General features: G+C 39.5%; 1 protein-coding gene across 2 annotated transcripts; it reads left to right on the top strand.

Moving 5' to 3' along the window:
- The first annotated feature begins 23 nt into the window (after positions 1–23).
- DYNLT2 (dynein light chain Tctex-type 2) lies at positions 24–13,773 on the top strand. 2 transcript variants are annotated; one of them, XM_079939268.1, is made up of 4 exons: positions 24–151; positions 8,461–8,667; positions 11,450–11,608; positions 13,649–13,773. In XM_079939268.1, exons 1-4 carry the CDS (start codon positions 44–46, stop codon positions 13,757–13,759), a joined length of 585 nt encoding a protein of 194 aa, XP_079795394.1. In that variant the 5' UTR covers positions 24–43; the 3' UTR covers positions 13,760–13,773. The 2 variants fall into 2 exon arrangements, with proteins under 2 accessions (XP_079795394.1, XP_079795395.1); XM_079939269.1 differs by lacking the exons at positions 11,450–11,608; positions 13,649–13,773 and adding an exon at positions 8,915–9,387.
- Positions 13,774–21,294: the final 7,521 nt, after the last annotated feature.

Raw genomic sequence — 21,294 nt, 5'->3', positions numbered from 1 at the left:
GAGCGAAACCCTGTCGCGGAAATCGTCCGCGAGAGCCTGCGCGATGGAGAAGCGGGGCTGGAGTGGGAAACCGCCCTCGGCCGCGGCGCCTCAGCAGCCGCTGATGATGCCTCGGAAAGAGAGGAGGCCTAGCATGTTCGAGAAGGAGGCAGTGAGTGAGGAGACTCGGGACGAGGGCCAGCCCCTGGGCTGCAGAGCTCCGGCTTTTGTGGTGTAGACCCTAGACCACCGCGCTAACTGACTGAAACAGCTTCTTCAGTTCTCTTCAGATTTGTTCAGCCCAGGTTTCCTAAGAGGCGCTTTCCCCAGAAATACGTAATTTTAGTGTGTTTAGTGCCACCACACAAACCGCAGCTTTACCAGCCAGAAGTGGGTGTACGTGTGCTGTGCTTCAAAATAATAATAATAATATTTGGATTGGATATACCAAGCAGAACAATGAGATGTTTTGAGTTTTTGTAAACAGCAGCAGCCTCACTATTTGAGGAACGTACGAGAAAGTTAAATTGAAAATAATTCTGTTCATTAACTTACTGTCTGAAATTAATGCAAAATGACATTCAGTTTTATTGGTGGTGTAACACCATGATTTCTGTATGAGCATAGTGTGAAAACCATTACAGTACAAAACTGTAATCATAGAGCTGGGACTTCTGGTCCACTTGCCTATAATTGTTCCTTTCATACCTACTTCGTGGGACCCATAATCAACAGAATGAAGGAGAGATAATAGGCAAAACACTAATTTTTTTTTTTTTTGCTGTACGCGGGCCCCTCACTGCTGTGGCCTCTCCCGTTGCGGAGCACAGGCTCCAGATGCGCAGGCTCAGTGGCCATGGCTCACGGGCCCAGCCGCTCCGCGGCATGTGGGATCTTCCCGGACCGGGACACGAACCCGTGTCCCCCGCATCGGCAGGCGGACTCTCAACCACTGTGCCACCAGGGAAGCCCAAAACACTAATTTTTGAAGATCCTTATTTCAAATAACAGAATCCTTCCCAACCCCCCCCCCCAAAAAAAAGTCATGGCAACATTTCAGGGTTCTAATGACTGCTCTTTGGTGTCTACATTTTACAGAGGAAAGAGAAACAAAAGGAGGAAAAATAAATAGGGCAAGTTCTCAGAACCAAGCAAAAGCACAGCAAGGCCAGAAACCTTAATATATTGGATTTTAAATTCATGCTCCCAGAAACTTTGTTGTATTGCCTCGTAATAAGTCTGAGAAAAAGATAGGTCGCCTGCAGTAATGAAAAATATTTGTATTTTGAGGTGCCTTTTATAAACTTACTGTCTACTGAAGATCTGAAGTCTTGAAAAGTGAGGAAGTCTGAATCCAAAAGGAGGGACGACAGATAGGTTCACTTGGTATATAGGCCAGAATCTGGGGAAAAGGGAACATGGACCAAGGCAGTTCTTGCTTATTTGCTATGAATGTGATTAACCATAGCTGCCTTTAAAATCTGGGCTTCTACAGGTAAGAAATTTGAATTGGGAAGAGACTGAGAAAAGATTTCACAAATGCTCACTAAATGTGCCTGAGGGCAGTGAGTCACTAATTAGTCATTCCTAACTTTTCAGGTAGCTGATTATTCTCATGATCCTGAGCATAAGAAAGATTAGGACACACAATTTAATGGTTATAAATGTTTTTTGATTTTCTCTCTCGTGCATCCATTTATTTGCTTCTACTAGTAGCAACTCAGTTTTCCTTTGGAGAATTAACTAATTCCCTATTGGATAGAGTTTTGGTGGGACTGTCAGTCACCTTCCTTAACTTTGTGGTGAGGATGAGACCAAAACTAGGCTGATTAGATGAACTCTTCCTGTAATAATTAAAGAAAATGATTGAGGTTAATTTAAATTGAAGGCGGCATACTGAACTGCCTCAAGTGTCAGACTCTTTAGGCTTCTCTTCCATTCTGTGAGCTACTCCATATCTTTCCAATTAGTTATGTATATGGTTAACAAAATTCCGTGCTTATTGCTTGCAACCAAAGATTCCAAAACCATAAACAAATTACTGAAAATTGAAAACTTGGTTAGTCTCACTTGTCTACGTACATTTGAAAATCTTTAATACTAGCAAACAGGTTTTAGAAATACATTAATGTAATGGCATCTCATGACCATGCTCTTTTTTTTCTAGGATTGTAGGCTCAACATAAGGAAATGCCATATCAATAGGTTAAATAATTAAACTCAGATTGTTTTAGTAGATACCAAAAAGTTCTTCATATTTAAAGCCTATTTCTAAGTTTTGGAAGTGACTACAAAGATTTTTCCTTAATTAAGAGATAAAATACTCTTAATAAAGAGAATACTAAATCAGAAAGCCAATATATATATGGAAGAAATGGCAGAGATGTGAGTTTTCAGCATATTAGGATCTCTGATTGTTATTTTTAAACCACAAATGCATGCCCTATCCCCAAGGAATTCATTGCAGTTGAGAGCCACTATTAATGATATAATATAGTTGTATCCCTTGGGTGTATTGTGAGAGGAAAAGAAGATGGCAGTACCCTGGAGAAGCATTCTATTAATCAAAAAGAACAAAATAAAGATTTCATTTTTAAGAGGTTTGGGGAGCTATAATGCTTCTCTTCCACAACTAAAACATAAAGCAGTCTGACAGATGATTAAAACAGCAGGTTTATTTCTAATTAAGGACTTCTACTAGAAGCCAACTCCTACCAGAAACTACAGAAAATTACACAAAATGTATGAAGTACTTATTTCCACTGGCTGGATGTAAGGCAAGACAGGATTGTGATCTTTGAGAGATTACAAACAAGAAAGGTGAGCCCCAAGATTTCCCCTAATGTACTGCCTGGTGAGGGCTTCCAGCCCATACCTTATGGAGATGTCTCCCTTAGTTGAGAATGATTTGGGAGTCAGGGTAGTTCAGGGTGATATAAGAGCAGAGTATTAGAGAGGAGAGAGCTGTACAAACAGTTCCCAAGATCTGCAGAGGATTTTCCTCAAGTCTTCAGCTTAGTACATCGGTGCATCTGGTGAGGAAGTCAGGTGTGGCTAGAGAAAGAACCACCCAAAAGAAACAGAAAAAAATCCTTGGACTCACACAAAATAGTGTTTTTTTTTTTCCCCACCAGTAAGAATGGAAAACCATGTAAATCATAGGGCATTGGTTAGAGTGCTAAGAAGTGTATTGTCTAAGTATTGGGGGAAAAAGACCCTAGACTTAGGGTTTTCTCTAGTTCAGCCTATCAAAGCTTAAATTGGATTTTAAATTGCCTCGTAATAAGTCTGAGAAGGATTACAATGTTTCCAAGTTGCTACATTCTAGAAGAAAGCTCAAGAATGCATGTGGGAATACAAAAATATACAGCAAAAACGGAAGGTAAGATTCACAATATCTGGTATTTAATTAGCATACCTTCAAAGAAGCAGAATAGTACAACTCAAAATGGAGAGAAGAAACAAAACACCCAGAAATGATAAAAAGATAGAAATAGTATAAAAGGACACTAAAGCGGTTATTATAAAACAGTTATTGTATTATATTAGTTTTCATCACATTAAAGCAGTTATAAAATAATGATATTATAAAAGAGTTAGTATGTTCTATTCCCAAGAATGAGGAGAGGGACTTCCCTGGTGGTCCAGTGGTTAAGACTCCATGCTCCCAATGCAGGGGGCCCGGGTTCGATCCCTGATCGGGGAACTAGATCCCACGTGCCACAACTAAGGATCCTGCATGCTGTAACTAAGGATTCTGCATGCCTCATTGAAGATCCTGCCTGTGGCAACAAAGATCCCGCCTGCTGCAGCTAAGACTTGGGCACAGCCAAATAAATAAATATTTTTTTAAAAAATCAGAAAAGATTAAGCGTGGTAAATCCAAATCAAACCTCTACAGGTGAAAAATATAATGTTGGAAATGTAAAATAAACAGTGGAATTAACAGCAGATTTGACACTGCAGAGCAGGCTTAGTGAATTTAGAGACAGCAATAGAAAATCTGACATGAGCTATGGGAAATTTCAGGCAAAAACTTTTATTGTCTTTGGAGTCCCTAAGTGAGGAGAGGGGACAAACTGACCAAGACTCGAGAGAAAACTCAAATAAATAAAATCAGAGATTAAAGAGAAGAAATTAAAATTGATACCACAGAAATACAAAAGATCATAAGAGATCACTATGCCAACTAGTTGGACAACCTAGAAGAAATGGATAAACTACTAGAAACATACAACCTTCCAAGACTGAGTCATGAAGAAAGAAAAAATCTGAATTGACTGATTACTAGTGAGGAGATTGAATCAATAATCAAAAACCTACCTAAAACAAAAGTCCAGGATCAGATGGCCTCACTGGTGGATTCTACCAAATATTAAAATAAGAATTAATACCAATCCTTCTCAAACTCTTCCAAAAAATAGAAGTGGAGGGAACACTTCCAAACTCATTTTCAAGGCCAGCATTACCCTAATACCAAAACCAGCCAAGGACACCACAAGAAAAGAAAATTATAGGCCAGTATTCCTGATGAACATAGATGGAAAAATCCTCAACAAAATATTAGCAAACTGAATTCAATAGCACATTAAAGAGATAATACAGCATGATCAAAGGGAGTTTGTTCCAGGGATGCAAGGATGGTTCAACATCTGCAAATCAATTAGTGTGATACACCACATTAACAAAATGAAGGATAAAAATCTCGATCATTCAAATAGATGCACAAAAAGATTTGACAAAAATTAACACCCATTTATGGTTTTTTAAAAAAACTCTCAACAAAGTGGTTATAGAGGGAATGTACCTCAGCATAATAAAGGCTGTATATCAAAAGCCTACAGCTAACATAATAATGGAAAAACTAAGCTTTTCCTGTAAGGTCAGGAAAAAGACAAGGATGCTCACTTTTGCTGTTTTTATTCACATAGTCCTGGAATTTCTAGACAGAACAATTAGGTAAGAAAAAGAAATTAAAGGCATTCAAGTTGGAAAGGGAGAAGCAAAATTGTTGCTTTTTGTATATGACATGATATTATATATAGAAAATCCTAAAGACTCTACCAAAAAAAAAAAAAACATTAGAATTAAAAAACAAATCCAGTATAGTGGCAGGACACAAAATCAATATAAGAAATTCTGTTGGGTTTCTATGTGCTAATAATGAACTATCAGAAAGAGAAATTAAGAAAACAATCTCATTTATGATTGCATCAAAAAGAATAAAATACTTAGAAATAAATTTAACCAAGGAGGTGAAAGACCTGTCCACTAAAAACTGTAAAACATTGATGAAAAAAAATTGAAGACATAATAGAAGTATATTTCATGCTCATGGATTGGAAGAATTAATATTGTTAAAATTTCCATAGTATCAAAAGAACCTACAGATTTAATATAATACAATCCCTATCAAAATTCCAATTCCAATTCCAAAAAAAAATCTGATGAAAAAAGTGGGCAGAAGATCTGAATAGGTATTTTTCCCAAAAAGACATACAGATGGCCAACAGGTACATGAAAATATGCTCAACATTACTAATCATCAGGAAAGTTTCATATCAAAACTCACAACTGTTAGAATGGCTGTTAACAAAAAGACAAGAGATAAGTGTTGGTGAGGATGTAGAGAAAAAACATTTGTGCACTGTTGGTGGGAATGTAAATTCATGCAACCACTATGGAAAACAGTAGAGAGGTTCCTCAAAAAGTTAAAAATAGGACTACCATGTGATCCAGTAATTCCACTTCTGGGTATTTATCTGAAGAAAACAAAAACACTAATTCAAAAAGATATATGCACCCCCATGTTCATTGCAGCATTATTTTCAATAGCCAAGATATGGAAATGACCTGAATGTCCAATGATGAGTGAATGAATGAAGAAGATATGGTGTATATATACAAAAAAGAGTGAAATCTTGCCATTTGCAAAAACATGGATGCGTCTCAAGTGCATTATGTTAAATGAAATGTCAGAGAAAGACAAATGCCATATGATCTCTCTTATATGTGGAAGCTCACAGATGCACAGAACAGATTGGTGGTTGCCAGAGGTTGGGGTGTGGGGAAAGGGCTGGAGGGTGGGCAAAATGGGTGAAGGGGGTTAAAAGGTACAAACTTAAGTAAAATAATAATAATAATATGCTCAAGTGTGGTTTATTCCAGGAATGCAAGGTTGGTTTAACATTCAAAAATCAATGTAACTCATCGTATTAACAAACCATTAGGGATGAAAAATAGGATGGAAATTGGTAACATTTCTACCTAAATTAAAGCAGCTCACCCAGTCATGGGTCTAGCTGGATGATGACATATATCTAAGATGATGTCCTATCTCTGTAAAGCATATGCAGTTGTGGAACAGAAAATATGTACTACTTATAATTAGATGTCAAGAGGAGAGGTGGGGAGATTCTGCACTAAACATGCTCTTCCTCTTCCTAACTTGCTTATCACATAAGCTCCCTCAGAGAGGAACAAATCAGAGGGCAAAGAAGGGGAACTATTGCTCCATAACAGTTTCTGCCACATAGAAACATCAATGGTAGAGAATAAATATTTTCCCATAGTATTCCTGGGAATATGATGTTTAATGTATACACTTTAAACTACTGGTCTATGAAGTAAGGTGTGAAAAATGAAGAGGAGTGATAGAAATATGTAGAACTGTAGGAAAATCAAGATGTAATAAACATTAAAATTAATAAAATTTTAGTAGGGAACAATGGTATTTTTATGTTATACAACTCCTAAAAACATAAAATGTGTTTTTAAATCACCTTAAATGGGACATTGAAAGAATATCACAGGAATTAATGCTTCAGAATAAATTGAAAGAAATTCTTGTAATATAAAAAATTAATTGTAAATAAAAGTTCTTCTGTAAATGCAGAAGCAAACCATGTTCCTGGTTTGAAACGCTATTGTACACTTACGAAGTTATTTATCATTAACATTATTTGTAAACAAGTATTTTAAACTATAAATTATTACCTCAGACCCTGATCTCCCTCTAATCTATTCACCATACAGCAGCCACAATAATCTTTTAAAACTGTAAACTAGAAAATATCACTTGCCCGTTTAAATCCTTCCACTGGCTCCTCATTGTTCTGAGAATAAGTTTCAAATTCCTTTTCAAACTCTTAGTCCTGCATGATACCTTTTTGTTTTTAATGTATTTATTTTATTTATTTATATTTGGCTGCGTTGGGTCTACGTTGCTATGCGCGAGCTTTCTCTAGATGCGGCGAGCGGGGCTACTCTTCATTGCGGTGCGTGGGCTTCTCATTGCGGTGGCTTCTCGTTGCGGAGCATGGGCTCTAGGTGCTCGGGCTCAGTAGTTGTGGCGCATGAGCTTAGTTGCTCCGCGCCAAGTGGGAGCAGGACTCGATCCCATCTCCCCTGCATTGGCAGGTGGATTCTTAACCACTGCACCACCAGAGAAGCCCCATGATACCTTTTTAACCTTATTCTGTTACTACTATTTTCCTCTCTCTAAACGATCCAGACACACCAAACACACGTCTATTCTCAGAACATGTTCTTTGTCCTTCCTATTTCCTGTTCCTTTTAGACTTCAGCCCAAACCGGACTGAAGGGACGTCTCCAATTATTCAGTCCAAATTAGGCCCTCATGATGAGTTTCTATCAAGTCATGTGGTTTTATTTGTATACCAATTACCACTATTTAAATTGGCTTATTCATTACCCTATATACGTTTTTATTGTCTGTCCTCCTCCCCACTAGAAGGATAACTCCATGAGTGCAGAGTCCTTGATTATGAGTTAATACAAGTAAAACAATTAATTCCTGGTTATTATAATGAAGTTCACCACTGTAACTTCAGAGCCTAGAGTACTTAACTGAAGCGTAGTAGCCACTAAATAAATAGTTCTTTAAGACAGGTTGAATGTCATGCAATAAATGTTGAATGTAAAAAGCACAGAAAGATGTATATACCAAATCAATACACTTTTGTTATCTTTTCAATTTAAGGCTTAGAAATGTGTTATGTAAATAATTGTATTATTTATTCAAAGATAAAATAATTAAAATGATAAGAAGACAATAAAGGATAATATTTTCATAATGTCAGGGCAGGGAACATGAAAGGTTTTCCTTACATACCAGTCTTCTAGCCACTCAGTTGCCCTCTCAGGGGCCACTCTTGTTTCTAGTTCTTTTGCATCTTCCATGGATGTTCTAAATATATGCATTCAAATTTGTGTTTGTGTGTATTTCTGTTTATAGATAAATAGATAGATGATAGCTATATTCTTTTTTCTTCTTTTACCAAATTGATAGCCAGAAATGAATCTAGGATTTAGCAACCACATAATCATTGAAGTCTTATAATGGATTTCCAAGCTTTGTGTCAGTCCTGTCCCATTGCACCAGGGTTCTTAAAAACGAAATTTCATTTTACAATTAAAAAAGTAATCTCTCTCTCTCTGTCTCTCTCTCCCTCCTTTCAGTATGCACAGATTTTAAAAGAAAGACTGAGAGAATCAATTCATGATGTTCAGTACGTAGAGCCACCATTTGATGACGCAATTGCTGACATAGGTAAAGAATGGAAGAGTACCCTGGCCAAACTAAAGTTTGCTAATTCATACAGAATGGAGCCATTGAAAAAATTCCAGGCTTATTCAGTAGAAGCGAAAGTCCAGCAGATATTAAAGGTAGGTTGATAGACACATCTGATAGTAATATCTTAGCTTTGGGGGTTTGATGAACTACATTAAGATTTATGGCCGTGTAGTTACCCTGATTGATTTTTTGTAGCTTTTATCTCTGAAAATATGAAAGTACTTTGGAGTCATACTCAATGATCTTCATGTTGATGCTATGAGTAAAGCTAGACCAAAAGGAATATTCTTTTGCTATTTCATTTAATTCTTAATTATCCATAAATTATTTATCCTTCAGGTTCCATGTGTCTCCCATATTTGGAGGAATGAATTAAAGAACACATATTGAATATGTGTGAAAAATTGATTCATGATGACGCTAAAACATCTTAAGAACAGGCAGTCCCCAATTTATGCATCGGTTTTCTTCTTCATTAAACCAGCTGGAATCTAAAGTTCATTTAGGACAGTTTGAAACTCAGACACATGTTTTCAGGCTAGTCCAACAAAGCTTCTTCAATTTTACAAAATTAATACTGTAATACGAATACCAATATTAATTATGCTAGTGTTGGTATCTGAAGACTACATGGTTCAGATGGAAAGAATTCCCTTCACCATCTTTCCTAATAAAGGGCCAAATTAAAAACTTTAATTATAGAATGTTTGTTTAAGGGACCACTTTTTCTGAATCCCCTTTTCACCTTTGGGCACCAGGCACCCAGGATTTTTCTGATGACCAGATTCCCTTTGTGGGACTCTACCCAGCCTAATCTCCCTCCCCCACCTCTAATTTACAAGATGCACTCCTTTAGTAATAACTGATGTAAGCTAGCTATTGGGAAGAAAGCATATGTTTAGTTTATTCTGTATAAATGATTAATGGCCCTTTAATTGTATCAAAGTTAATTCTTAAATGAATTAACCTTTATTAATACGGAAGAATATTTAGGAAACCCACCCTCCAACCTCCCTCCACCACCATAGACATAGATACATTTCTAAGCTGAATTAATAATTATCAGATAATATTTGGTAAAGATATTATGGCTCATAACTTCAGGAAATAAATTCAATACAATAAAATAATTATTAATTCTCTGATCTAAACACTAATAGCAAGCATTTGTGATTGAGTATACATTTTGGTGTGTCACTCAGCCCTACCACATAGACTGAGTTCAAGTTTATTGACTATAGTAGAGTTTCAAATTGTGTTTGCATGTGATAGCTTATAGAACTGCATTGAGCATGATGGGGTCTGGAACAGCTAATTGGAAATATAGGTGGAAGGCTAGGGGTCATAGAGAGGCCGGGGATTTTCCTTTGCGTTTAGGGAGCATTGAACACAGTTCTAGACACAGAAACAGTATATACTGATGGAGCTTATAGGTATCTTCCTATAGCACGTGCTCTTTATTTATTAAAAATGAACACTTATGTAGATAAAGCCTGGGATCTCTTAGGCAGATTCAGAAGGGAGAATGGATGTCGCTAAGTGTCCAAAAGATTGAGCCAATTGCCTGAAGGAACTAAATTCTTCTAGACCCAGTTTAGATCCAGAACCATTCTAGGAGGGAACCAAAACCAAAAAATGGGTAATTTATTTGGTTTTACTTGCCTATAAAATTACCAGGTAGGCATCCATTTGTTGTCATTAGAACTCAGAACATTGGTTAATTTATCATTGGTCTGAGTCAGTCAATCAAAGCCAGGCACCACCTGCTCACCAGCTGGTTCAGGTCTGCTTATGGTTTGTAGGAAAATGTAGTCCTTCATGGCCCACATCTGTCTCCCCGCCTGCCCCCAGCTATATATTAATTTAGTAACAAACGTGAGAAATCTTTGATTTCCTTGATATTCTCCTGGAGGCCACAGAAAAAAGCAGTAGAGTGAGAAGCCATAGAAGCAGAATTAGAAAGAAGTGGCCTTTAATTTGTGGAGACAAGAAGACAGGAATAGGGACTTCCCTGGTTGTCCAGTGGTTAAGACTCTGCCCTTCCAATGCAGGGGGTGTGGGTTTGATCCCTGGTCAGGGAACTAAGATCCCACGTGCCACGTGGCCAAAAAAAGAGACAGGAAAAACATAATGCAGGCTCTGCTCCTGAATTTTAGCAAATACATAAATTTGAAAAACATTTAAGATTCTCTACCTAAGAATTCCTAGAAGCTTTGTTTTAAAATTCCTCTTGTGTCTCCCTAGTAACTGCTTGGCACAGTAATCTAGTAAAGGAAAACTTAAGCTTAAGGGTTGCTAATGAAGGGCAACTGAACATAATTTAGAAACCAAACTAGGGCCTCCCTGGTGGTGCAGTGGTTAAGAATCCACCTGCCAATTCAGGGGACACGGTTTCAAGTCCTGGTCTGGAAAGATTCCACATGCTGTGGAGCAACTAAACCCGTGTGCCACAACTACTGAGCCTGTGCTCTAGAGGCCGTGAGCCATAATTACTGAGCCCACGCACCGCAACTACTGAAGCCCGCATGCCTAGAGCCCATGCTCTGCAACAAGAGAAGCCACCTCAATGAGAGGCCCGGGCACCACAACGAAGAGTAGCCCCTGCTCCCTGCAACTAGAGCAAGCCCATGCACAGCAACAAAGACCCAATGCAGCCAGATATTAAAAAATAAGTAAATAAATAAAACTAAATTTTCTTCAAAATTATTATTGAAATAAATTGGTAAACATATCAACCATTTAATATTACTTGGTTAGAAATATGTATGTTTTTCAAAAAGTTATATGTATTAATGAGACACATTTTCTACTTCAATTTTTGTTTAGAAAATATTTGGTTTGAAAATTAAAATATTTTTCTTAATTTTTTTAAAGGAAAATCTTAAAGATGTCAAATATGATGACAAAGTCTTCTCTCATTTGTCGCTTGAATTAGCAGATCGCATATTGTTAGCAGTCAAAGAATTTGGGTTCCACCGTTATAAGTTCATTATAAAAGTATTACTCATTCAAAAGACGGGTCAGGCAATCAATGTAAGTACCTCACTGATCAGCATCTACCAAGTTCAACTATGAGGTCTCCCCTTTAAGTGACTTGATATTTATTGCAATGTCTCAAAGGCACTTCCAGATCCTGAGGTGCATCTTGACTGAAAGGATAATTATGTGAACTGTATTTTCTTTCACTATGAATTATTTGAAAAATACTAAGCTAGAAATGGTAATTTTCTGTTAATAATTTATTAAATTGTATGGGTATTCTGTTCCTTGACCATAACAGTTTTGACAATTTAATGTCATTTAATAATTGATTAACCAGTAAATTGATTTAGGGCACTAAATAATAGGTATAGGTACTGAGGAAAATACAGAAAATTATATGACATGGACCATGATTGCCAAGGAGTTTTTACTCCAGTCAAGAAAATAAAGCAACACAGTTTAGAGTGTAAGAAAATAAAATGATACAGAGAATGTAATAGCCTAGGTTTTAGCGTCCAGTTGGCCTGGATATGAATCCTGGCAGCAACACACACTGCCTCTGGCCTGGACATAGTTTTTTCTTCTGTAGAATGGGGACGATAAAACCTACTTGCTTATCCGTATTAAAATCCTTAACAGAGTGCCCAGCCCAGAGTCCTCAATAAACAGAAAGGCTTATTTTTTTTATTCAATAAATATTTATTGAGCAATTCCTACATGAGAAAGGCTTATTACTATTACTTACAAGTAAGATTGCAATACCCCGAGAGCTGTGTGCGTTTCTAGCGAGTTGAGCGTGAGTGTGTGGGGTGGGACAGTCTGAGGGGCTCCATGAGGAAGCCTGGCGGGAGGACTTGGCTGGGCGGAAGGCTGCCGCCCACAGGGCAGTCAGCAAGGCTCTGGGGAGGACAGAATTACACCACAGCCTACGTGCACACTCGGGGAGCGAGACGCTTCTAGATTGTGACGAGTGCTCCACGGACGGAGTGACTACTTGGGATTGTCTGGGGACGGGGAAGGGCCTCTGATGTCTGAATGACAAGAAGAAACCAGCCGTGCCAAAGATCAGGGAGAATGTCCAAGCAGAGAAAACACGGAGCGCAGAGACGCTAAGATGGGCGAACTCGCTGTGCTTGACTAATAACCAGAGAGGTTGTGGTGTATTTAGGTAGCCCCACCCCAGAATTTAGCAGCCTATTTGCTCACCATTCTGTGGGTCAGCTTAGCCTGGATTAGCTGTTTGGATTTTCTGCTGGTCTCACGGATGCTCTGGTAGCCATCCAGTGACTCGGCTGGACCTAGACGTCCACGACAGCCTCACTCACAGGTGTGACAGTTGGTGCTGGCTGTTGGCTGGGGCACCTGGGTCCCCCTGCACAGGAGCCATCATCCTCCAGTGGACTGAATGGGCTTCCTTACATGCGGGGCTCCTCACAGCATTCCAGGAGGTGAGAGCACAAGACCTCTTAAGGCCTTTCTTGGAAGTTGCAGTGTTACATTCTTTTGCTCAGAGCAAGTCCCAAGGCCAATTCATATTCACAGGGTGGAAAAATAGACAGCCTCTTGATGGGAGATGCCACAGAGGGTTTTTGACCATTTTAGAGCCACCACAGAAAAAGATTATGTGTGGCTTTGCAGGTGAAGCAAGGAATTAGGGTTTCTCTTTTAACAGCCTGCTCACAGAGTCAATACCATTTTTTAATTTCAAGACAAACTTTCGGTTGAAAATCTTTTAAGGGTGGGAAGAATAATTCCTTATTATGGACTATAACACCGCAGAGTAGTACTGCATGCAGAACTACTAGACCCAGATTACAGAGTGCCTCCTGTTCCTGCCCCCGGACACTCTCTGCTAAGGGAGGGTCATTCTGTGTTAGATAACGTACCAGCTCCAGTAAAAGAAAAGATGGACCCAGGAAGCATCACTGTCAAGTCTTTTCAGCAAAGGGAAAATTGGACAAATTACTTTTAAAATATAACTTTCTGAGATAGTGATGCATCTTCTAAACAGTATCCAACATTGTATAGAGTTAAAAATTACTACTTAACATGTTCGATCTAAAGTGGGTCTTCTAAACATTTCTCTCATAGACTGCCAGCAGATGGATCTGGGATGTTGCGTGGGACAGCTGGGTTGCTGCGAAACACGAAACTGAAACTTACGTGGCATTGGCCTTAGTATTTGCTCTTTACTGTGAATAGCTTGTTACATGTACTAAAGAGTGTTTACTTCTCAACTTTTCAAAAATACATGAAATTTATAGATTTGTGAACCTCGTAGTAGTTTTGATTAGCTATATTTTTATATCTCCAATTGAAGCTTCTTACTTGTATTCTTTTAACAACAAAGTTAAAGCTGGATTTCTACCTTTATACTTACTAGTTATCATATTTATTAACATTGTATTACCCCGAAGTATAAAAGTATAAGAGGTATATGTATATGCCTTTTTCATGTATATATACGAATACATGAATGCTTATGATGGATTATAATAGGGGGGAATTATTTATCATCCTAGTTAGGTTTAAGAAAATTAGAATTTGCTACAGGATATTATGATGCAACCTTGTAAAATGTCAAATTAAGTAAATGTTAAGATAGATTTTTGGAAAACTCCCGAAGGCAGATATTTTGCATGGTATCTTAATATACTACATGCATTCTTTCGAAAGAAGTCACCAAGTTTGAAAGAAAGATGTTGATATATTTAATACTTCCCTAACACCTCTCCCTCCAATCAAAACACTGCCAAGTGTGCAGTCTTTCTATTTGCTAGTCCATTAGTTAAGCTCTTTTTAGCTGCAAGAACCGAAAAACCTAACATAATTATTTTTTAAAAAGAAGAAAATTGTATTTCTCAGGCATTTGATCAAGGATCCGGGTTCTTTCTGTCATCCTGCGCTCCCCTCAGATTCTATGTACACGAGTTTAACTTGGTAGAATTAAACCATGTTCTCATGGCTTTATCATCATGATTCACTCCCTGAGCTGGGTTGGAGCTCACCTTCCCTGAAGCACACGGCCATGTGGAGAATGGACACCACTGTCAATCGGGGCTTCTCCTGCAAGGAGGCAGGGGGTGGGCTTGGTGAGCCAAGTAGTAATGTCTGTGATAATTCATACTATTTTCAAGTTATAGTCAGAACTTGAAAACGCATGCCAAACTTAATGGACAGTAAAAATACTGATTAGTTGAATAATCTATAAACAGGAAAACAGAAAGACAGAGGAGAGTTTTCTTTTCACTTGTGTGTTTTAATGCGTTGGATAATCCAGGACTGGCAGTTCCATACTATACAGCATAGACATGATAGCTGTAGCCCAAAGAATCTTTAAAACAGGATTTATTGTTTGCTAACTTTGGTCACAGAAAAATCAGTAATAACAAACCTACGAAGGGCTTCTGTTAAGCAATGTTCCTTCCTGATGACCTCCTCAGGATAAGCACACTTCCCGGTATAGAGCAGATGCTTATAAACGTGACTTTGTAAAGTGAGAATTATGCCTTCCTCCTAGGGTTGGTTTGTGAATTAAGTGAGGTAATATATATAGTCAGGCACTTATGCCCAGCGGTTAGCATAACCCTGGAGCATACCAAATCCTGAAATGTTACCTGTTATCATTCAGTTTGACAGCTCAGAATTACCTTCAGTTCTGCTTTCTCTTGCCCTTGTCCCAACCCCCATTCCTACTTAATTGTTAAATTCTATGGATTCTGTTTTTTTTTTTTGAAGTGACTCAAAATCATCCCCTTGGGACTTCCTGGGCAGTCCAGTGGTTAAGACTCCCCCTTCCGGGTTTCCCTGGTGGCGCAGTGGTTGAGAGTCCGCCTGCCGATGCAGGGGACACGGGTTCGTGGCCCGGTCCGGGAAGATCCCACATGCCGCGGAGCGGCTGGGCCCGTGAGCCATGGCCGCTGAGCCTGCGCGTCCGGAGCCTGTGCCCCGCAACGGGAGAGGCCACAACACTGAGAGGCCCGCGCACCGCAAAAAACAAACAACAACAACAACAAAAACACACTTCCCCTTCCAATGCGGGGGGTGAGGGTTCCATCCCTGGTTGGGGAGCTAAGATCCCACATGACCCGCGGCCGAAAAGCCAAAACATAAAACAGAAGCAATATTGTAACAAATTCAATAGACTTTAAAAAATGGTCCACCTCAAAAAAAAACCTGCTGTGATATCTCTTGCCTGGGTCCTCACTCTCTCACAACTATTTCTATAGTCCTTCTTTTATTTATTCATGTGTTCATTGTTTTGTTCAACATATGTCACCACAGAAATCTGAATACCCCCTAATCTGATTCCCTGCTTCTCAAAGCTTTATAGCAGGTTATTGACCATCGTTTACATGGTTCACAGAACTCCTCTGTCATCCCACCCGCTCCTCCAGATGCATTCCGAGTTTCTTTCCTTAACAAGGACCTGACTTTTCCCTGAGGAAGAGTCCCACTGCAGCCCTCTCAAGTAAAAGCTAGTTTTTCTCTCATCCCTCATCGCTAATGCCTCAGAGCCAGGAGGTAGGTAGGCAACCCCACTGACTAAAAAGCTCAGGCTCCTGGAAATTTATGCTATCTGGATATACAGCTCTTTACTTCTGTGTGTCATTGCTGCCTACTAGTCCCCTGGCCTGTTCCTTCTCATTTCTTGAAAACCTGAGCTACTGGATTGCAAGCTTCATCTCCACTCAACTCCTGCTGTCATTCTTTGTGACTTCAATATCCACGTAGATAATCATCCAGTAAGGCAGCTCTCGCTTTGCACAAGTTGTAGCTACTACAGTTTAGTTGAATCACACCAGTCCCCCAGCAACATGGTTCACATTTCAGTGACCACAGTATATTAACCGTGAGTAACTTCATAAAGTACAAACTCCTCAGCCAGCTCTTCAGTCCTCAAGTCACTACGTAAATAGCAGGTGGGCGTCACGAGCCTTCTGTCAAAGTCCGTCAGTCACTGGTCACTGCACTTCTGGTATTCAGCTCTTCATGTCACAAGACAGCAAATCATGTAGTTGTGTTGCCTCCTTGTCTCCCAGTGACAAAACCACATGATATTTTACAAAAATGGACCACCAAAAGAGGAAATGGGGCAAAAAAAAGGTGAAAGTGCATCAAAGAAGAAGTGATGATGCTAGAAATGAAACTCGTTAGGAAATTTGAACATGACAACAGCAAAACCAAGATAGGATGAGACCTAAGCCCGCGTGGAAGTACTGCAGGAATCATGGGGAGAAAGTCCAATAAGTAAGAAAAGTAAGGTGAGGTTGCGTCAACATCTTTTAGCTTAAATTATCTAGGAACAGAAAGCCACTTGTGGTTGTGAAAGACTTCCTTCTACTTTGGATAGAAAACTGTACGGTATCTGCTGTTCCACGCCTGCGGATTTAACCAATGGCAGATGGTGTAGTAGTGTAGATATATTTAGTGAAAACAATCTGTATAAGTGGACCTGCACAGTTCAAGTATCAACTGTAATAATAATTTTAAAAAATCTCAATCAGTTTGGCTAGCATTCAGGCGAAAGCGTTGAAGTTAGTTACTCTGTTGAAAGAAAACTGTAATTACAAAGAGACAGAAAACCAACCTTTTTCTGCAAGTAAAGGCTGGTTCCATCCTTTTAGGCGTCGGCATGAACTGATTCATGTCGATCTATCTGGTGAATCTGCTGTGAAATATGCACCCAGATGTCACAGGTTAGTTACAGACAGTTGTTGTGAGAAAAGGTTGGAGGTGTCCAGAGGAAAGGAGGCTAAGAGACTTCACGTTAAAGAGGCTCTTGGAGGTTACTTACAACATTGAAAATGCAAAAGATAAAATGCTGGAAGCCATCCAAACTTCGAAAGAAGTATGACAATTTATCAAGGCATAGGAAAGATAAGTTACAGGATGAGAAAAAGGCAAGCACAATTTAAATTACTCTTGGTAAAGTTTTTAAAAGAAAATACTAATTCTCAATGTTTGTCATGTTTCAAATTACAGTGCACTAAATAGAAGTTTTACATTGAAAAAATTCTGTACATGTGTATAATTGTCAGTAAGGGAGTTTTCAGTTTTTTAACGAAAGCTTTTTAAAGTCGTAGAAGAACTCTACTTTTTCTCTTTGATTAATAAGATTACTTTGTACGACTCCAGCTTCCACGGTTGTTTTTATGGCCCTGGGCTATCATGCAACTAGGACTGTCTGTGCTCTGGGTTCCCAGTTCCTTGACCAACTCACATTCAAGGACCTTTTCATCTAGCACACATCGGGCATCTGCTCCTTGGTTCATCCTGTAGACCTTGTTAGCCTCAAGGTCAGTATGACCTCTGAAATCTCAGTTTCGAGCAGGTTACTCTCTCATGCAGTGGTTTCCTGTGCTTCCAGCTCACCACCTGGCACACCCTGAAGACAGTCACTTTTCAGTCTTGTTGAACCCTCCCGCTCACTGACCTTCCTTGCTCTTTCACAGCTCTCTTGTTTTCTGCCTCAGATCTCATGGCCCATCTTTATAACTGCTGTACAGTCACTCCCTGACAAGCACACTCCAAATTCCTTTGCCCCTCTTCTTCCTTTGGGAACACCCCTTCCCGAACAATCCCGAATCCCCTTGTCTGCTTTGTCCAAGCCTGAGTTCAAATAGCTGAACTTGACTGACTGGTTTCACTTTAAATTCACGACCACAAACCTCCAGTGGGCAAATACTTGGCATCCTAGAAGCTTTGTTTTCCTATCCCCACACCTCCTCTCTCCCCCAGTTTCCTATATTCCTCTCCTCTGCTCACCTTCAGCTTATGATCTCACCTCATACCTGATCAAGGAAAGAAGGAGTATCAGAGGAAAAATCCCTCAAGTTCCCGCCACCAGATCTCCAAAGCCGCTTGCATCTGCAGCCAGTCTGGTTTCCGTCTGGTTACAATAAACGGACTGTGCTTCCTCCTATCAAAGGCTTATCCCAACGTCTGTGCTGCCTTCCATCCTTCTCATGGCAGGCACTTTCCAGCACCTATCTCCTCTCTCTCTTGCATCATGATTTTCCCATTCTACTGAGTCATCTTGTCAGCATGCAAACATGCTCTAGTGTCTTCTGTAGTAAAAACGACAGCAACCCACCTCTCCACCCACCCTCTTTCTCTATTACTCACACTTCTCTCTGTGCAGCACTCTGGTTCCAATTCCTAGCCTCCCATTCCTTCCCTAATCGACATCAATTTAGCTTCTGAAATCGCCACACCATTGAAACAGCTTGGGACAATAAAGATTGGTAGTTACTACCAAATTTCTAAATACAATGGACATTTTCCTGTCCTTATCTTACTCAACTTCTCAACTGACATGTTGATCAGTCCCCTGTTTGAGGCACTCTACCCTCTCAGCTCACAACACTTGATAGTTTTCTCCCTTCTTCTCTATTTCCGCCAGTATCTCTGGAATTCTTGAACTTGGGCATTTTTCTCACCTATATCTACATATGCTAAGTGACCTCATACAGTTTTGTGGCTTTTTTTCTTCACCACTCTATTGCCAGTGCTTTACTCAGGGCCTAACTTAATACATAGTAAGGTAGTATTTGATGAATGAGTGAATAAATGATTCCTTGTATTTTTATCACCTAACATAGTTCTTAGTTGGTTTCCATAAAATATTTGTGAAATAACTGAATGGACATTATTATTCTAATCCTGCAAATGAGGAAATGGAGGGTCAGAAAGATTAAATAATTTATCCACGATCACACAGCTAATAAGTGGCACAGCTGGTAGTCATTTGGTCTTAATTCCAAATCTTTGTTCTTGCCATTACATCAAACTGCCTCCCTGTATATTTCACTCCTAACTCCAAGAATCCACCTTCATTTACCCTATTCTCAAGCCACAATGGAATGACCTTTGCACTTGAATATGCCTCTTATTTTCCCACCTCTCAGTCTTTTTCAGGCTTGAACCCATATTTCCACTTCTAATTGCACATTTACAGGAAGTTGTCCTACCAGTCTCTTGAGATACTTTTCAAATTCTATGTCAACCTTAAAATCTTAATTTTTCTGGTTGCAAGTAAATTTTCTCCCACCTGTGAACGAAAAATGTCGCCTGCCGTATCAGTAAACAAAGGATGTTGCAGCCAGCAAGCCATCACGTTATGGCCACCCGACAGTCGGCCCTGGGGGAGCTCAGGATGGCGGCAGGATGCCCCACCATCCCGCAGTCAGGTGCTGAAGCACCCGCCCACCCCGGCAGTGCACCCTGAAGAAACTCAGGATGAGAAAACACAGGATACTGGCCCCCAGTAGCTGAGGTGCACATCAAAGGAATGCTTTCAGTGAGCTCAAACTCTTGCATCTTCCCATACATAGAAAAGTACTAAATTCCTTAACTTGAGATATCTGGTTTTCTTTAAATAACAGTGATCTTTTGATGTTCCGACTTCCAGGTCTTTGTTGCAAAAACACCTGTATATCCTGGCTCCCCCACTGCCTCTTCGCAGCTGTCCCTCAGAGTGATCTGAGAATCCTGTCTCCTGGGCTTGAAGTCCTCAGAATGTCCACCGAATAAAACGTAACTCTAAACTTCTAGGTTGTGCATTTTTTTTCAGTCAACACACCTAAATTGCCTTAAGTACAACTGTATATTTGTATCATATTCTTTCAGTGTTGAAACTGCCTATGTGCAGGGATTGTAATCCGCACAGTGCCACCTTAATATTATGCCTTACCTTTCATGTTGAAATGCTGAATCAGTGTTTATTGACTTGGAATGAAGAGTTTTAACTTTGTATTTGATCTAAAGACAGAATACCCAAGGGACATGAGTAGAACCAAGTAACTGAATATACAAATATATATTTAACATTAAACTCTATCCAGAGAATCTAACTGAGGGTCTGGATCAGTTGAGGGAATTTGGGGGAAAGATGTTGGTTCTTCTTGGCTCATTCAGACAATTAGGCCATTTTCTTCAGTGGGCTTTTGACAGGGAAATGGGGAGCTGCTCTGACTGAGGTTGTGAGATAAAGCAAAGTCTAGATTAGCAGCAGCTTGTGAGTCTTGAGTTGTTGGTGATGCCATCTCTGATCTGATGCAAGTGGAGAAGCCAGGAAAGGGTGGGCTGGGAGAGTCAAAGGAGGTCCTTTGTGTCAACGTGATGGGCTAGAAACAATCCCTTTGTCTTATCTTTCCAAACTTGTCTGCTGAGTGTAAGCGCAAATAATGAAGGAAAGGGAAGCCATCTTGCATTCTAAATCCAAGAATCTTCTCTGTTGCCATAAAACAAGTCATCTACACTCTCAGATACAAAGCGTCTGCTGAGAGGTCAACTTTAACACATTTCTGGCACCACTGTCATCTTTTTTTTTTTTTTTAACATCTTTATTGGAGTATAATTGCTTTACAATGGTGTGCTAGTTTTTGCTTTATAACAAAGTGAATCAGTTATACATATACATATGTTCCCATATCTCTTCCCTCTTGCGTCTCCCCCCTCCCTATCCCACCCCTCTAGGTGGTCACAAAGCACCGAGCTCATCTCCCTGTGCTATGCGGCTGCTTCCCACTAGCTATCTATTTTACGTTTGGTAGTGAATATATGTCCATGCCACTCTCTCACTTTGTCACAACTTACCCTTCCCCCTCCCCATATCCTCAAGTCCATTCTCGAGTAGGTCTGTGTCTTTATTCCCGTCTTACTCCTAGGTTCTCCATTACATTTTTTTTCTTAAATTCCATATATATGTGTTAACATACGGTATTTGTCTTTCT

The sequence above is a fragment of the Stenella coeruleoalba genome, assembly GCF_951394435.1.
Source record: "Stenella coeruleoalba genome assembly, chromosome: 12".
In the NCBI taxonomy this organism is placed as follows: Eukaryota; Metazoa; Chordata; class Mammalia; order Artiodactyla; family Delphinidae; genus Stenella; species Stenella coeruleoalba.
Note: the sequence above shows the minus strand (reverse complement) of the source record. Positions and strands in the feature narration are given on the sequence as shown.